The sequence below is a fragment of the Lathyrus oleraceus genome, chromosome 7, assembly GCF_024323335.1.
Source record: "Lathyrus oleraceus cultivar Zhongwan6 chromosome 7, CAAS_Psat_ZW6_1.0, whole genome shotgun sequence".
Lineage (NCBI taxonomy): Eukaryota > Viridiplantae > Streptophyta > Magnoliopsida > Fabales > Fabaceae > Lathyrus > Lathyrus oleraceus.
Genome location: NC_066585.1, coordinates 546,665,239 through 546,685,375, shown reverse-complemented (window position 1 = coordinate 546,685,375; position 20,137 = coordinate 546,665,239). Strand labels below are relative to the sequence as shown.

The following is a 20,137-nucleotide window of genomic DNA, read 5'->3' as shown; positions in this document are numbered from 1 at the left end:
CTCAACCATTCTGCTTCTTGTCCAGCAGACGCAAGAGCCACAAACTCTGATTCCATGGTTGAGAGAGTAATGCATGTTTGTTTCTTGCTTTTCCAAGAAATCGCACCTCCAGCTAATGTGAATATCCACCCAGTTGTAGATTTATAATCTCCAACACTTGATATCCAACTTGCGTCGGTATATCCTTCTAGTACGGCAGGAAACTTACCATAATGAAGGCCAAGATTTTTGGTCTTTAACAAATATCCGAAAATCCTAGTTATGGCCTTCCAATGTTCATCATTTGGATTGCTAGTAAATCTACTCATCTTACTAACTGCAAAAGCCATGTCAGGTATGGTGCATTGCATTAAGTACATTAGACATCCAATTGCACTTGCATATTCCAGTTGTGCCACGGTTCTCCCATTGTTCTTTTGAAGTTTGACACTAGGATCGAATGGAGTGTTCACTTCCTTAAAGTTTAGGTGTTTGAACTTTTCCAACATTTTCTTAATATAATGTGTTTGATTAAGTTCATAACCCCCACTATTTCATTTTACTTTGATCCCTAAAAGTGTGTCAACTAGTCCAAGATCATTCATCTTGAATATGAAAGTTTGAAACCTCTTTGTTTCTAAAATTCCATTCATCTTGTTGCTAATGATCAATCATATAATCAATATGAATACGAGTGAATATCACAATATTCTCACACAACTTTGTGTACAAACACTTGTAACAAGAATTAAATGAATAATGTTTTTAGATAATCATGCATGATGATGTAAGAAGGTTTTTAGATGAAGTGAGAAATGGAATTATGAGCAATTTAAATTAGTATAATATAAATTTCAACGAGTACCTTAGTTATGTTCACTTGTCTCAAATCTTCACTTGAATTTCTATGTTCAACCTTCTTAATCAACTTCATCATTGATGTGCATGAACCTTTTGAACCTTTTCTCCTTTGATAATCTTTGTCTTCATCAAAATTGAACTAGATATAAGATTTATTCCTCACAATCTCCCCCTTTTTGATGATGACAATCTCCTCCTAAGTTGTGTGTCTCCCCTTTTATTCATAACCTTATGGTTGATTCATGTAAATCTCGTCATCGAGATCTCCATATTGAAATTTCATTTTGACATCCATTTGATGAACTATAAAGTCATGCAAAGAAGCTAATGCAAACAATGCTCTAATTTTATTGTGCTTGCTATTAGTGCATATGTATCAAATGATAAACACATTTTTTGTTTAAAACACCATTGGTCATTAATCTAGACTTATAGGTGTTTAGTGTACCATCACACTATGATACTTCCTTCTAAATAAGATGAGTCCCTTGAAGTTGTTGATTTCTTCCTTATAAGTCATATGATCATCTTCTACTTGAAGAATAATAAGAATCTTAAGAACAAAATTCTTACTATTTCCTTCCATTAGATAAAAGAAATAAATTGATTATCAATTTTGTTTTATCCTAGATCCTTAGCCTTTCAGACTCTCTTTCTTATTCTAATTCAGGATTATGTTTCAGCAATCCATGAAGAAATTCTGGTTTGTGTTTCAACAATATGTGGAGAACCCTCCTCACAAGGGTCTTCATTGTAGGAATATCAAATTCCTTATTCTTTGTGATAAGGTTCTCAAAAATTTCATATCTTAGAATTCAATAGTCACATTAGACTTCAAATTCAAAAATTTATATAAGTCATGATTCATCTTTGAATGATCTTTAGATACCTTATTGAATCATAAATTATCCTTTATACAAATTAATTTTAAAATAAACAAAGGAACATCCCGTATTTTAAAAAAAATAATTTCATACCAACTTGAATTGTTATGCAACATACGTATAATATACATACAATAAGTAGTATTTATATGTCACCAAAATAAGGCACCGTATGGCAATCAATATGCCGGAAGAAGACAACATAGAACCCGTTATATGTTTATATTGTAAAACTTTTTAAAACTGTATATATAATTCAATTTCCTTCAAAGGGCATAACATGTTTCTCTTTTTCTTAAAGTAAAACAACATATTGTCATGCACTTCTATCATGGAACAAATTTACATATCATGAATGCACTGAAGGAGAATTGCGGTTCAAAACGCAGCGGAAATTAAAATTTTCTCCTTTAGAGATCCTTACGAATGGTCATGATCAGTGATAGAATATTTACCTCTTGTGACGATTGAAACCTTTGGTGCAGATCTCTTGTGACGATCAAAACCTTTGATGCAGATCCACGGAGCGATCACGAACGTTGAACGATGACAACGTCTCTACTCAATCCACACGAACGGATTCCTTCAATCTCAGTGCTAGCTGGTACGAATGAAGGCTTTGAGAGAGAGAGAGAGAGAGAGAGAGAAAACAAAAATAATGCAACCGCAATGAATGCTTCTGCACAAGGGTTCTATTTATAGAACCACTTGTGTGGGCTTCAAGCTAAAAGGCCCACTTAAGTGTATTTTGGCTCATATCTTATAATATGCCCAAAATCACTTAAGCCCATGGTACCTTACCATATTTCGTATTCTACTCAAGTACACCGTACCTTACGATGTTCTATAATTCACTTAAGGGCACCGTACCTTACGGTATTCCTTAGTTACTCTATCTCTCATCAATCCGTCCTTTATGTGTGACCCTGTAGGTTTTCGCGGCATTGGCAATTATATTAAATCATGTATTTAACATAATAAACAGTGAGCGGTATCTAGAAACACATCACTGCTACCCAAGACACGAAAATGTCAAGTGATCTGACAATTCCTTCTGTGATAATACTTATGTGTATAATTACCCTTTTGCCCTTATGTCTATATTGAACACAAGGCATAGACCGTGTCATCCTTGTCTAGTTCAATATTGGGCCCATAGACATTTATCCTGTTATGCAGGATGGGCAAATTCCATCTAGGTCACTCATGTCCCTCAGCATGCTTCGTGGAGTACCCATCAACTGTCTTTATGGTTATCCAGTTACGGACAACGTTTGATCAGCAATAAAGCACTCGACTCTACATCTAGGGTCCATAGTGGTTTCAGGTCGAAGAGTGGTATACACCATTATCACCATGAGAATAACTTATGACACTTTGCATAACTTTCTATATAGTATTCTCATCGCGGGTCAATCCGGTATAAATATTACTCTTAATATTCATACCTATGTTTAAGACCTGATAACTCCTTATCCATGATCCATGAGATGTGATCATCAGTCTATATACATAATAGTCTTAATGCTTTAATGTCATCCCACTTCACAATAAAGCTCGACTACGGATACTTTAAGAATAGTGTCCTTATGTTTAATGTGATCTCATGATTAAGTCATACTTGATACATTAAACAGACTAGCTATTCTAGGGGCTTTATTAAACAAACGTAATAAAGAAAAAACCTTTTATTATTAATAAATAATTCGATACAAGTACCAAAAGTATTGGCCTCTAGGGCTTACACCAACATGCACAATATGTATATTTACATATCATGAATTCCATATCCCATACTGGAATGAAAACTTTTCTATTCTGTACAATGCCAATGTGGAAATGTACATATTTCTTCCTATTACGTCCAAGACCCTTCAATTTCTATTCATATAGAAAATAGGTTACAAAATCAAGTATAATATAATTGCGTAATCATGATTTATTCATGTATTGTCATATGCATATCATTCAACCATCAATATCTAATAATTTGTCCAACAAATGGAAAATCATGTTACGGATATTGCCTTTTCTATTAAAATCATGAAAACCATTAAATTAAGTAATACTATAGTTATTAAATTTCTTTCTAATTCAAAATCATATATTATCAAAAAATCACAATACCAATAATCTGACTCTGATCCTAATTGATAGAAAACTTTTATATTTAGATCTTGATATCATGATTTTCACGGTGCTCTAATTAATATGAAGAATAATAAAATCATACCAGATTTCGTAATACCGATTCTTCTTGTGTTCTTTCTTGAGTTTTTCTTTTTGATGCTTGAAACTAAAGTCTTGATAACCATTATTTGAAACTACTATAAGACTGTTAGAAATTTCGGAAAGATTAAAGGGATCCAAGCTTGAATCATGAACGCAACACTTTCCTTATAGTATTTCAAGCACTCTCGATTGTCTTAGAGTTCTGATGCAGGAATACCCAGGATAATTCAGCCTTATCGAGATTGCACAAGACCGGCGAAAACCCGAATGCGGCGAAGAGCGTCTGGAATTATTTAGAGGATTTTCGGATTTTGTGTGTTTTTTATTCTGAATCCGGATTTATGCTTTTATAGGCCATGTTGATATTGTTTCACAAGGTAGCGACCCTTGGTGAAGCAATGTCTTTTTTCCAATAATCATAATGGTTGGCCTGCAGCATGTTTCACCAACAATTATATGGTTTCGCCTTTGCAACATCTCATGAAGAGTTACAATCTCCCAATTCAAAATTCAAAATTCAAAATTCATGAAGAGTTATCTCATGCATTTATTAGCATTAACTCGCTTCCACCATTTGTCATTTTGGAACACACTTGTATTTAATAAATTACAACATTGATGTTTATGTTACTCAAGAAAAATATGACAAAAAAATACTTTTTAGAATGAAGCTATTTGTCAGTAGTTGATATAAGATAATTTTAGAAAATTGTTTAGAAAAAAAAGATATGACATGATTTTTTGTATTATCTACAAAGTACCAATTGCCTATTTATAGGATCAAGTCACCAACTTTTCAATAGTAGTGAGTGTTTCTACATTATTTTAGTTCTTTCTAGATGTTTTATGATAGATTAATATCATGATAGTTTTAAATTCTTTTATCATTTTCATACACATTATAATTATAGACTATTCTACCATTTTCATACATATTATAGTTCTAGGCTCTTCTACCATTTTCGTACACATTATATTTAAGAATATTCTAAAATTATAACAATTTCAACACTCCTAATTGCAAATTTCTGTTACTCCAAGTGTAGCTAATAGTTCTTCAAATCTTGGTGGAGGAGCTTTATTGCGGACTATGGTGTGCCTTTGTTGGTGGTAGTATGGACAGTTGTGTCATTCTCAGGGCCAAGAGAAATACCTTCTAAAATTCCAAGAAGACTAGTTGCTCCTCTTGGTTGGGAATCTACATCTTTACACCATTGGACAGTTATCAAAGTAATTTGAGCGTGTTCAAATAAAGCCTAGTTTGGTTTTTCTTGCAAAATGTTAATCAGCTAATAATAATAGATTTTAACATATGACACAGGACATGGGGAAGGTTTCTCCAACATATATCTTTGTTGCTTTGATTCCTGCATTGATGGTAGCAGGACTTTACTTCTTTGATCATAATGTTGCTTCTGGGCTGGCACAACAGAAGGAATTCAATCTCAAGAAACCTTCTGCATATCATTACGACATTTTCTTACTCGGATTCATGGTATCTATCTATATACATATGTTCCTTTCTCGCTATAGCTCAATTCTGAAACTCATCACTAATATAATCATTTCAGACTTTGCTTTGTGGACTACTTGGCTTACCACCTTCAAGGGTATGATGATTAAAAGAAAGATGGTTGAAAGTGCGAACTTAAAGTAATAAAATAGCAAACTTAAGTGCTTGTCATTGTAATTTCACGGGTTTATATAGATAGATAGATAGAGATAGATAGATAGATAGATAGATAGATAGAGAGAGAGAGAGAGAGAGTATTCTTAATAGAAAATAGGGTTAAATATACTAGGGGTCCTCATAAATATGCCAACATTCAATTTTATTCTCTATAAAAAATTTCTTCAAACAATAATCCTCACAAACTTTTTTGTCCCTAAAGTTGGTCTCTCCCGTTAGTTTCCACTAATAGAGGCTTATGTGGCATGCCAACTGTGTATTTTTTAATTGACACGTCATATTTTTATTAAATTAAATATTTTTGTTTTATATTAAAGTGAAATGCAGAAACCCTAATGTGGTCACTACTTGGTTTTCTCCACTTCGGGTTTTTCAGATCCCTTTCTTCTTCTTCTTCGTTGATCGCATTCATCTTCTTCGCTTAGAGTTGTCTTCTTCTTCATTAACCTTATTATGTCATCTTCATCAAGGCGAAGCAAATCAGTATCGTATCATTCGACAAGTGTGTGCAACCGTCCAATGAGAAGGTGTGAGTGTAATGGTCGTATGATATCATACATGTGGAAGAACGGACGGGATAAAGGGAGAATGTTCTAGAGATGTCCATTTTGGAAAAATTAGAAAACTTGCAATTTATTCATTCGGGATGATGATATTTCATAAGGAAATGATGATTATGAATGTGTAGATGAAGAATGGAGTAAAGATGAGAGCAAGGTGAGGGAGATGCAAGATGTTGAAACTTTGAAGGAGCTGTATGAATCTTCAATGAAGAAGAACAAGAGGTTGCAAATCAATATTAAGTCATAGGCATTTTGGAAAAAGCTGAAGTTAATTTGTGTTGTGTTTTCATTTTTGGTCAACATGTACTTGTTAATGAGGTGTAAATGTTGAAATGATATATTATCGTTCTTCTAAGTTTGTAATGTTTAATTGATTTTGTAATGTTCACTTGGGATGAACTATAATTTGGTGTAATTGATTTTGTAATGTTCACTTGGCATGACCTATAATTTGGTGTAAATGAATTTGTATGTTTCACTTTGTAATTTGAAATGACCTATAATTTAGGTCAGTTATGCATTGTACTATAATTTTGACATAACGTGACCTATAAATTTGACTTGGTATGACCTATAATTTTGACACAATTTGACCTATAATTTTGACATAATGTGATCTATAATTTTGACACAGTGTGATTTAGAATTTTGATATAGAAATGCAAAAGATTTCACCAAAGTGTTACATTACATATTCATTACATATCAAAATAGTTGTTGATCCATATCAAAGTAGTAATTGATTCATTCATTACATTACAAAACAAAAACATAAACAAAACATAAAATCTAAGCATCAACTGAAACTTCACTGGGTTAGCCCCTTACAAATTTTTGCCCAAATTTTTGATATCCTACCACCACCAACAAATTCTTCTGTGGTATCCTCTTCAGTTACCACCAAAGGATCATCAGGTTTTTTACCATGCCCAGATACATCCTTTGTTTTCAGGGTCCTCATCTTTTAACTCTGTCTTTTTTCACCTGCCACATCTACATTCTTGTACATGTCATTGGTTTTAATACTCACTGGTTCACTGCAAGTTGACTTTGGTGAAGATAATCATGGGGCTTTGAAAGGTTTTTTGTGTGCAGACTTTTGGTTGTTTTCCAAAGAAAACCTTGACACCACTTAGCTTTGATTCAGTTGGCTTGATAGGTGATTTGTCAAAACCCAATGGCTGAATGTCCAAAACATCATCATCCCCCAGTAATGCAGCCAAAGTCTCAACATCCCAAGCACACAACTTATCCAAACTTGGAGATTTTGTAGGTGGTTCCTTGATAGTTGATTGATTGACAACTGGCTTATTGACAGTTGGCTCATTGGCAGATGGCTCATTGACAGTTGGCTCATTGACATTAGGTCCCTCATTGACTTTTGTCTTCTTTGGGTGAGTTTTTTTAAACTTTGTTCCAGTCTTACTTGTACCATTGTTGATAGACCCCTTAGGCCTCCCCTGCATGAAAGGTTAACATTGTTATACAATCTTAATATTAACTACACACAAACACAAACACAATACTAAGGTAGTACATTACCCTTTTTTTGTGCCAAATGGACTTGGCTAGTCTGACTCACCTGGGTAGCCAACTCCTGACTGGCCTGTGCAGTATTTCCAGATGGAACAAGCACAATTTGCTTATTTTTATTGCAAGTTATTTTGTTGTGGCCTAGTTCAAAACAATTTTGCGCCTATGGCTTGTATTTGTTCTTTGCCATTTTGTTTGATTCACCTCACCAGGCTTTCTCCTTCGTAGTTTCTTAGGCCTCTTTGGGCCACATTTGAACAAAGAGGGAAACATAATAGGATTAGATGTTGTAGGCCATTTGTTTTGGCCATTTAATGGGGTGATCACTTCACTATAGCATTTTTCATATGTACTTCTGTGATAGCATTTATGCACATATTTGATGGGGTCTTATATTTTCCCATGCATTGCAACCACACCATGTCTACAGTTGGATACATCTTTATGTTCGGAGGAACACCAATATCATGTTGTTTGAAGAACGAACGAGTAGTAAAACTCTCGTCTTATAAGGCCAAGTACATTGTCTCTTCATTATGTGTGTGTCGGGACATGTAGCTAATGAATCTATTGAAGGAGATGAACACCAATGAGGGTGATAATATAGTTACACTCCTTGTTGATAACGTTTCCACGATTAATCTTGCTAAGAATCCAATTGGACATGAGGAGCAGGCACATTGAGATGAAGTTTCACTACTTTAGGGAACTTGTTAGTAAAGGAAGGTTGAGATTAGGATATTGTCAAGTTGAACACTAAGTGGCTGATTTGTTGACCAAGGGAGTCACAATTGAAGTGTTCAAAAGGTTGAAGATGAACATGAGCATGGAAGACTTGGAGTACTTGAATTAAGTCAGTGTGTTAAGTGAAAATTGATAATTCAAATGCTGCAACCGGTAACCACGGAGATGTAATCGGTTACTGCTGGGCAAAATTCACTTATGGGTTGAAAAATAGAAAGTTCATTATGGGCATAACCGGTTACCATAACTGGTTGCTTCAACCGATTACCACTGTATTGAATTTAATTTTGTAAAAGTTGTAATCGATTACAAGTTTAGTGTAATCAATTACATGTATGAGATTTTCTATTTTTTATTATTTTTGTTTGATTACTTGTATCTCAATCCACTTGTAAACATATAAATACCTTGGAGATATTGTTGTCAATGTTAGTGAAAATTTCCACGCTCAATTACTCTCTCTAATTACAATTCTCTCTCTCTTACTCTCTCCTTCTCCACACTAAACTTTTTCATTATTCACCAATATTGTGATTTCAATTTCTAATATTTCTTTGAAGATCTACTCTTTTTAAATATTCATGACTTAAATTTCTGAGATGTTCTAATTTGTTTGGATACAATTCGACTATTTTTGTCATATTTAATTTTGATGAAATTATTTAAAAAATACTTAAAATATAATAAATTAAAATTCTATTTATTGTCAAAATATTTTTAATTTTAATTTTAAAAATATGTGTTCATTTTAATTATTACATAAAATGGGGTGAAACTTTTCAAATAAACAATTGTGGTGAAAAAAATATTAAATGATAGAATATTTTTTGGAAATAATAATAGAATAATACTTTTTCTTTTTTGGTGGTTTTTTTAATACACACGATTATTTATTTCAAGAGTTTAATATTATCTTTTTGTTAACAACTGAAATTATCACAGATTTAAAAAAATAAAAATAGAAATGTTTCACAAAATATTCAAAGTTTAAAATGTTTTATTTACTATTATACTTCATCAAACTTATAATATAAAATTTATTAAGATTAATAAAAGTTAATATACATAATCAAGATTTAAAAATACATAAAATTTTGTTGATTCAAGTGTCTCTCTTATTAAATTTTAGTTAAAAATACAAAATTATTTCTTTTCACTTACTTTGTGATTCAATGTAAGGACAATTGTGTAAAACTAAGATATATATATTTTATAAATATATAGTTGTGACCACTTTCTTCAACATCCGTGAAACTTTTGAGAGTATTAAAATAAACCATGAAGAATATATGTGAAAAATTAATTTTCAAATTTTAAGTTATAGGTAGTACTTTTCAAGCTGTCAAAGGAAAAAAAGAAAAAGCCATACTTAACAAGATTGAACCTAGGACAAACATAAGCACACGCTTCCTAGATTTTATGTTCCTGAATTGACTTTTTAGACCGATGGAAAAAGACATTATGAGAATGAATTATTTCTCACGTCATTATTCAATTCACATGTTAATGCTCATCGGACATATTATAGATTAAAAGATTGTAATGTAGGAAAGTTTATTTTGTCTTTTTTTTTAAATGATTTTTATTTTGTAAAATAAATTTATAGAAATCTTTTTTATAAAACTTTAAATATAAATTTGATTTGAATAGTTATATTATGTTTGATAAAAATTACGGTTGGTTGATAATTAGCTGATAGCTTATAATTTATGATTAATGATTGATAATAAATAGTTTATAATTTTTAGTTGATGGCTGATGATTTGATAATTTATAATAACTGATAAGCTAATTGAAGTGTCTGATACAATTAACGGTTCAATTAATTGATAAGTTAAAATGAAATGAAAGAAATTTAATATATAATTATTTTATTTTAGATTAAAATGGGTTTTAATTATAATAATAAGGGTCAAAGTGGAAGAAAAAATGATAAGTTATAAGCTATGAGGCAAATTGCTATTTAAAATAGCGTTTGAAAATAAACTATGGGTTAGTCAAATAAGTTATAAGCTCATGAAAATATTATTACCAAATAAATTTTTTATTGTCATATGAACTTATAAGTTATTAATTATAACTTATAAACTCAAAGATGTCTTGTCAAATTGAGTCTTATTTTTAAAATGTTATTTTAGATATTTTATTGAACAAATATTTGAATATCAAAATTTTAAAAGATCATTTAATTTTGAAACTATTTTATATAGTTTTTCATAAAAATTATTTTTAAAATACAATTTTTAAAAAAAAATACAATTTTCATTATGTTTTGATCTTTAATAATGTATGTTTATGCTATAGGATGCCAAAATTAGTCTTTCAATTTAGAAAAAATAAATATAAAAAAATTGTATTATTTTGAAAAATAATTTTATAAAATTTATTTTTGAAAATACAAAGAAAAAATTCATTTGTTAAAGCTAAAACAAACAGTCCATATACTCTTATTTAAAAACAATTTTACAATTTCAATTCTATTGACTTGTAGTATGATTTTATTAGACATTTGATTCAATATGCATTTTATGTTGCCTAGTAAGATAATTTGCATTGGATATTTAATTTAATATGTTAATTTTGTGGTTGTTTATTTTGACTTCATTAGATATCTAATTCAATCCTCCTATTACGTAGACTTTACCATATATTAAGTGACTCTAATGATCATTTGATTCTACTATCAGAGTCACTTTTTGAGCACATATCTTATATCATCAACAAACCTCCTCGTTTTTTAATTGGCGGAGGATCACTCAGTAAGGAAGAGTTGGACGAGAAACATTCAGTCGAAAATTCTTCAAACTCCCAAATAGCATAAAGAAAGAATCACCCTAGAGCTCCGAGACAATGAGAAGTCAGAAGGTATCCCTAATGTGATAGTTACGTTAGTAGTGGCCTCCGTCGTGGACAATCGCGTATACACCAACTTATTTTTAGGACTCAGCTAAGAAAAGAAGAATTCACGTTGTATAAAAGTCGGAGTCTCCATGCATTCAATGACTTTGTCACCCATCCTTGTGGCACTACAAAATTGTCGAAAATTTTGAGATAATACAGCTTGACAAAAATCATACAAGATCGGTCTAGATAGTAGCCGACTTGCCGACACCTGTAAGGATAGGCCTCATAGGGTGCTTAAGAGCTAATGTCAATCTTTTTGCAATATCCCCCGATGAAATGTCCAACATCAACCCCAACGTAGCATGCCACCAGCTGAATATCGACCCTTCCATCTGATACGTAGCCCTGAGAAGGAGATGACAATCCCCTGAGAAAGTCGAAGCCACCTGCATAACTTTAGGTTAATTATTGAGTTTAAGTTGCTGAACCGTGGACATGTTGATGTGACTTTAATGATTTTTTATTTTAAAAGAAAAACAAAATCATAATATGATTACAAACCATTTGGCTTCTCCAATTTTTCTTTCGCAGCCAATAATGCCACTAAACAAATATTGGACCAACAAATTTATGTAATTTTAAGACCAAATGTTGTTACTTATTTGGTTTTGTATCATTTCCAAATTAAGGTCTACTTATAAATAAATAATACTTACAAGGCTACAAACATGGTTGTAGACTATTAGTGTTATAATTCAGTTTTACTTGTTGATATTAGGTAGAGTTTGAAGGTGTTGCAAGTGTGACTAGCAACACAACCAAATCGTCATACCTTTTTTACTTTGGTTAGTTAGTTTGTTGCAACCTTTCCAGCTATAAATACCTCATTTGCCTTATCAATGTATCTCTTAATTAATTCAGCAAAGTCTAAATTTCTAACAATAAAACGAGTTTAATCTAGTGCTCTGAGAGAGAAAAATAGTGGTTAGGATGCCACTGTCCTCTCAACTCCCGTGTATTCTGATTATTAGTCGTACTTAGCTAAAGGTTATATATTTGTCTCCCTCTAAGTACCAATGAATAAACTCAATAAATCCTTTCACAAATTAAAATTCCTTTGGGTGAAAAAGAATGGTTAGGATGCAATTGTCCTCTCAACTCCCAAGTATTCAGATTGTTTGTCGTACTTAGCCAAGGGTTAGATGCATGTCTCCAAGTCTAAAATCAACCTCAACCAATCAAATCAATTTCCTGCCTTAGGGCATATTTCAAAACTTTCCTTTTCAGAAACGGTGTGTTACTTTTGTTCTATCGTAAATGAAGCTTAAGCCTCCATGTGTGAGCATACAAGTAATGTTTAACTGCTAGAGTGTGATCCAATCACATCCATTCCATCGCAAATAAACAAACGCTTAAAGCTCTCATGCTCGAGCATACAAGCAAGTTGACTGTAGAACGCGAACATCAACATTGTTCATTAAAAATAACCAAACAAATGTTTCATTTTGTGATTGGAACTACGGAGCTCTGACTTTCTTATTGCACGAATGAGGATATGCAGACACAATAGTTTGAATCCTTGACGAGCACACTAATTTAAAACTTATTTTCTTTTCTTATCTTATTCTCTCATCTCATTTTCCGATAACACGTAACATTCAGATAAACAATATCCATACACATTGATACAATTATAGTGGTTTTTATCGAGTACGATGAATATGAAGGATGTTAATATTTTTTCCTTGTATAATCGACTTCCAAATCTACTTTTGATTGCGAAGACCATTCTCTTTAAGGTTTTATCACTATTTTTCATTTTCTTTAGAATTAATAAATTTGATGGCGACTCTATATTTTTTACTTGGCAATATTTACTATTAATTAAGATTTATACTGTCATTTAAAAGAGAGTTATATATAAGTGAACTCTTGAACTTAATTGAATACTATCCCTTCAACTAATTAAATGGTATAATTTCACACCACATTACTTTTTTATTTTAATTTATATTAAAATAAATTAAAATTTTATAATAGTTTTTTAGTATGTGTAACTAAAATAATTTGGTGGTAGTTAATTTTCTCTTAGAACAAATTTTTTATGATGCTCAGATTGACCTGCAAACGTGTTTGAAGGACAGGTTGAATTTCATCAATCAAGACATGAATCATCATGTTAGAAATTCAAATTTCATAACACCATAATCAAATTTTCAATTATATATAACCCCAAACTTACTTAATAGAAAATATTCACATAGAAAACATTATTAAAAAATAAATAAAACAGTAAAACAAAATAAAATCTACAATGTTAAATGCAAAAAATTTCAAAACCTGTAAAAAAAATTGATTAAGAATTTTTTTTGATATAATTGAATTCAATAAAAATCAATTTTAAAATTGAATCAAATAAAAAGTCGGTTTTTAGTAGAAACCAATTTTGAATCAAAGTAATCTAAATATAAACCAATTTTATAAACTAATTAAGATTTTTTTTAAGTATCATATAACTCCTAATTACTATAAAAAAAAATTAACACTTGCATAATAATTAATCTCTTGAGTTATTATCCAAAATAAAAATGTTTCAATTCAATTATAATTTTCTTATTTTCTAAAATAAATAACTTTGATTTAATTTTTGAAAAAACTAATAATTTTTATTTTATTTTAAGAAAAAAATTCCATATTTTCTTTTCAATTTTTTTTATTTATATTGAAAACAAAAAGTTTAATTTTATGAAGAAAAAATTAAATTTTTAAATTTTTTTTGAAAAATAAAATATTTTTTTGATAAAAACAAAGTTTTTTAAAAGATTAAATTATATTTTTTTAAAAATTAAATTATATTTTTTTAAAAATTAAATTAAATTTTTCAAAAAAAACATTTCCAACCTTTTTTTTATTTTCTGAATTTAACTATTTTTTTCCGAAATATATATATTTTTTAAATTTTGACTTTTTTTTTCTTAAAAAAAGTCCAGAATTTTTTTCAGAAAAATATTTCTCCAAATTAAATAAAAATATTTGAATAAAAATATATTTTTTATTTTCGAAAATAACAAAAAATAAATTGGAAAATAAATTCCCGATTCTTTTTCAAAAAAAAATATTTTTTTATTTTTCCAAATAAATTGTTTTTTATTTTAATTTTCTAACAAAAAGTTCTTTGGAAAATTTAATAATATTTTTGCAAATTTATAAAAAATATAATATTTTTAAATAAATAGTAATAACAAAATAACAGAATTTTAAATAAAAAATAATTTATTTTTAATCATTTTTAAAATGTTTTTTAAATTTTATAGAAAAATCATTTAAAATCTTTTTTAAAAGAAAATGGTTATATAATTATAACAAATTTATAATCAGTTTGATTGAGATGTGATTATGATTATGAATTTAAACCATTTAAATGATTTAAAATTGATTATGATTTAGTTTTAAAAAATAACCATGCACACCCCCTATTAGAAACAATACAATAGCTAGTTCATCAAACTTGATGAATCAATGAGAAGAACCATTAGGTGTGCAAACAACAACATAATCAAAAGGAATGGGAAACCAATAAATATTAAGTAGAAAAAAGTCATTTACAACCAAATAAATAAATAAATATATATATATATATATATATATATATATATATATATATATATATATATATTTATATTTATATATATATATATATATATATATATATATATATATATATATATATATATATATATATATATATATATATATATATATCTTAGAAATTATGGCTATTGATGAGGCTTATACTAAATACTAGTAAGTCATTGACTTTGCCACTACTAAATGACAATAGCCATCTTTAATGAACAATATTTTAAACTGATGTCAGCTTCATCAAAGCATTATATAACACTACGTAAATTTAAAAAATGTGTAATTAATGATCTTCGTTGAACTATTTCTGAAAAGTCTATATATTAATGAAACCTTTTCTTCTTCTTTACACTCACCTCACCAACAACTGTTCCGGTCAAATCTCCACCTCCACCAAATCCTTGCCCGAAAAGATTCCTGACTAGAACAATTGTTCAGGTGTTGCAATTTTTTATAATATGTACTATTGTTGAAGATACTATATTGTTCTTAAATGTAAAGTTATTTAATTTTCATCAAGTTATAGTTTCAGTTTCAGGTGCTTATAGTTTTTGGCTTAAATGGAGTGTTTAAAGGCACCTTGTAAGGGAATTGTGAATGATATAAGAGGAAGATCACAATGTTATAAGGATGATTGGACTTGTGCTTTCCGTTCTGGTATTGGGTAAGTTTTCTACGTTGCAACTCTTGTATACGTTCAGTTGCAGACCACAGTTTAAAACTAAGTTAGACTCTTTTGTTTGAATAATGATAGGATATTGGCTCCAACTACCTATATTTTCTTTGCTTCTGCTTTACCTGTTATTGCCTTTGGTGAACAGCTGAGTAGAGACACAGGTTCTTCTTCTGCTTCTTCTGCATCTTTATTCATTATTATTACTCAAAAGATGCTTCTTAGAATGACGCTATTATTGTTTATTTTGTTGGTAGATGGAAGATTGAGCACAGTAGAAACACTAGCTTCAACAGCCATATGTGGAATCATACATTCAATCATTGGAGGCCAACCACTGCTTATTGTAGGAGTCGCAGAACCAACCATCATCATGTATACCTATTTGTATAACTTTGCCAAAAATAGAGATGGCTTGGGACAAGAACTCTTTTTGGCTTGGGCTGGATGGTAACAAAAACTAAAGCCCTTGTTTTAAGTTGTTTAGCACAAACAATGCAAATGAAACAATAGTCTAAAATGTAATTAGTATTGTTAATATGTCAGGGTTTGTGTATGGACTTCACTCTTGCTTTTTCTCCTAGCAATATTCAATGCTGGTAATATCATCAACAGATTTACAAGGGTTGCTGAAGAGCTTTTTGGCATGTTGATTTCAGTCTTGTTCATTCAAGAGGCTATTAAGGCCAGTGACTGATATGTGATTGAAATATCAAAAGACAAAAATAAAATATAATTTTGCGTGATAAAGAGTCTAATACAAGTTTACTGAAATAAATAATGCAGGGAATGATGAAGGAGTTTAGTGTTCCTAAAAGTGAAAACTCAAAATTAGAGCACTACCAATTTCACTGGCTTTATGTGAATGGCTTATTAGGTGTTATATTCACATTTGGTCTTCTCTATACAGCATTGAAGAGTAGAAGAGCAAGATCATGGTTATATGGGACAGGTTTGTCATTACAAAAGATTTTAGCACCGACACCAGAAGGTGTATCTGGTGTCATGTGACAGTGTTAGTATCAGTATCGTGTCAGTATCAATATTTCTGGTGTCACGTGACAATGTTAGTATCAATATCGTGTCAGTATCAATATTTCATAGTAAGTATATATGACATGGATCTTGTTTATTGGATAGGGTGGTTGAGAAGCTTTATTGCAGACTATGGTGTGCCTTTCTTGGTTGTAGTATGGACAGTTGTGTCATTCTCAGGGCCAAGAGAAATACCTTCTGAAATTCCAAGAAGACTAGTTGCTCCTCTTGCTTGGGAATCTACATCTTTACACCATTGGACAGTTAGCAAAGTAATTCGAGCGTGTTCAAATAAAGCCTAGTTTGGTTTTTCTTGCAAAATGTTAATCAGCTAATAATAATAGATTTTAACATATGACACAGGACATGGGGAAGGTTTCTCCAACATATATCTTTGCTGCTTTGATTCCTGCATTGATGGTAGCAGGACTTTACTTCTTTGATCATAGTGTTGCTTCTGGGCTGGCACAACAGAAGGAATTCAATCTCAAGAAACCTTCTGCATATCATTACGACATTTTCTTACTCGGATTCATGGTATCTATCTATATACATACGTTCCTTTCTCGATATAGCTCAATTCTGAAACTCATCACTAATATAATCATTTCAGACTTTGCTTTGTGGACTACTTGGCTTACCACCTTCAAATGGTGTTCTTCCTCAATCCCCTATGCACACCAAAAGCCTTGCAGTTCTCAAGGGTCGGATGATCAGAAGAAAGATGGTTGAAAGTGCGAAAGAAAGCATAAGAAAGAAAGCTAGTAACACCGAAATATACGGAAAGATGCAAGCAGTGTTTGTAGAAATGGACAGCAGCAGCCATGCTACTTCTGTGGAAAGAGAACTAGAGAACTTAAAAGAGGTTGTTCTAAAAGGCGAAGATAAAGGAGACAACAAAAAGGATACATTTGACCCTGACAAGCATATTGATGCATATTTGCCTGTTAGAGTAAATGAGCAGAGGATCAGCAATCTTTTACAATCACTCTTTGTTGGAGCATCAGTTTTTGCCATGCCTGTCATAAAAAAGATTCCAACTTCGGTTTTATGGGGATACTTTGCATACATGGCCATTGATAGTCTTCCTGGTAACCAATTCTGGGAAAGGATACTACTTCTCTTCGTAACACCTAGTAGATGGTTCAAGTAAGTACAAGTTACTCTTAACTGTTATCACAATCACAAATAAAATGCTAATATATCAAGTAAACGTATTATGACAGGTTATTGGAGGGCCATCATGCTTCCTTTGTGGAATCAGTACCAATTAGAAGCATAGTCTTCTTCACAATATTGCAATGTGTGTATTTCTTGGTTTGTTTTGGAGTGACATGGATTCCAGTAGCTGGAATATTGTTCCCTTTGCCTTTCTTTTTACTGATCTTGGTGAGGCAATATATTCTCCCCAAGCTGTTTAGCCTTCATCACCTAAGAGAACTTGATGCAGCTGAATATGAGGAAATTGTTGGTGCTCCGAGACTCTCGGTAAGTGTATGTAATATTTAAGTCTCGATTCTATTTTTTAACTTTTATGTCTGTGAATCGTATACACGGGTGCAGAAATCTGACACGACCCTATCACTAAGACATAGATATTGGTAATGATGTTGATTGTAAAAGTGCTTCTTTACTTTCTTTTTCCAGATGGATTCACCTAGTGTTGGATCAAGGGAATTGTCTGATAGTGAAATATTAGATGAATTGACTACTAGAAGAGGAGAGTTGAAGGTCAGAACTCTAAGCTTTAGAGAGGAAAGACATGGTCAAGTAAGTTGTGAATACAATTATATTGTCTTTTTCTTGATTTGTATGAAAACAAGTTGATTTGCTGTTATCTTTTTGTTATAGAATCATTTAAATGTTGCTTAAGATAGTTATTTACAAGCTTGTTTTGATTAGTTATTTTAATTAGGATCAACATATAAAGTGTATCTTACATTCATTGTAATCAAGTCTTTTCATATTCTATTCTAATATGAACATTTATATGATAATTTATTTTGTTATAAACTTTTAATTCTCTTGAAAAGGGTTGGTCCAATTTGTTTGAATCTCAATGGTTGTATTGCATGCAGGTGATCTATCCTGATGAAATAGCATGTGAAAATGAATCATCAAAGAGTTAAAGACTTATGGAGAAAGTATAGTTAGTGGTCACTATTCACTATCTATAGAAGAAAAGAGAAGATATCAATAAATGTCAATTGGTAGAATATTTGTATTTTTCTTTATGTGGATTGAATTTGCTACCTAGATATAGTAAAGATGACTTAAATATTTAAAGTGTATTGTGTAATATTGGATTGAAGTATTTGGATAAAACTCTAGTTTCGATAGAGACTGTTTTATGGTTTGACTGGAATGTGTATGTGTAGTCGAAGTCCGGATGATCCCTTAAAGGAGAAGGAGAAAACGACGATGATCGACAAAGCCCACAGTGTTGTCATGTTGAGCCTTGATGATAAGGTTCTCCGGCAGGTCTCTAAGGAGAAAACGATGGCGGATATGTGGAACAAACTTGAAGGTTTGAACGTGACCAAGTCGTTGGTAAATCGCCTCTACCCCAAGAAAGCTTTGTATTCATTCAAGATGAGTGAAGACAAAGTCTTGGTTGAGCAGTTGGATATGTTCAATAAGTTGATTCTTGATCTGAAGAATATTGATGTCAAGATCGATGATGAAGATCACGCATTGCTACTGTTGTGTGCTTTACCAAGATCTCATGTTCACTTCAAAGAAACTCTTTTGTGTAAGAGAGTCTTTGGCCTTTGAAGAAGTTTAGTCGACCTTGTAATCAAAGGACTTGGATGAAAGAAATGAGCATAAAGCATCATCTTTTGGTGAAGGGTTGTTCATAAAAGGAAAGTTCTCGAAGAAGGATGGTAAGTTTGAGAAAAAGAATGTAAATGTATCACAAGTCTTATGGTGGTAATGTTCCTGCTATTAGGTGTTATTACTACAAGAAGGAATGTCATAAAAGAAAAGTGTGCCCTGATAGGTTGAAGAGTAATGACGATGGAAAGGCCTCGAATCATCTGATGTCCTGGTAGTTTCGAGAAATAATTCTAGCAAAGAATGGATCATGGATTCTAGTTGCATCTGGCACATGACTCCCAACAAAGGTGTGTTTGAGGAATTATGTGATCAAGATGGTGGATCAATGTTTTGGGGAAACAATAAAGCCAACAAAATTGCAGGAATTGGATATGTGAGATTCAAGCTCCAAGGTGAGCCAATAAAGTTCTTGACTGGTGTCAGGTATGTACCTGCGCTTAAGAGAAATTTGATTTCTCTTGGTGAATTCGACAAGAAATGATATGTATTCAAGGGAGAGTAAGGTATCCTTGGAGTCATGAAGGGGTCAAAGGAAGTCTTGAGAGGAAGAAAAAAGTAAGGCTTGTATACATTTGATATGGAGGTTGTAAGTGGTTCAACATATATTTCATCCATAAAA

General features: G+C 31.3%; 1 protein-coding gene across 4 annotated transcripts; it reads left to right on the top strand.

Annotated features, from left to right (window-relative positions):
• Positions 1-15,254: 15,254 nt before the first annotated feature.
• On the top strand, positions 15,255-19,019 carry LOC127107619 (boron transporter 4). Of its 4 annotated transcripts, XM_051044919.1 has the most exons (12): positions 15,255-15,410; positions 15,505-15,636; positions 15,727-15,809; positions 15,903-16,095; positions 16,192-16,330; positions 16,432-16,597; positions 16,786-16,952; positions 17,044-17,217; positions 17,294-17,829; positions 17,907-18,168; positions 18,328-18,450; positions 18,759-19,019. In XM_051044919.1, the coding sequence occupies exons 2-12, from the start codon at positions 15,533-15,535 to the stop codon at positions 18,807-18,809; spliced, it is 1,998 nt and encodes a 665-aa protein (XP_050900876.1). In that variant the 5' UTR covers positions 15,255-15,410; positions 15,505-15,532; the 3' UTR covers positions 18,810-19,019. The 4 variants fall into 4 exon arrangements, with proteins under 4 accessions (XP_050900876.1, XP_050900873.1, XP_050900872.1 ...); XM_051044916.1 differs by having other exon boundaries at positions 15,511-15,636; positions 15,727-16,095; XM_051044915.1 differs by having other exon boundaries at positions 15,727-16,095.
• The last annotated feature ends 1,118 nt before the right edge of the window (positions 19,020-20,137 follow it).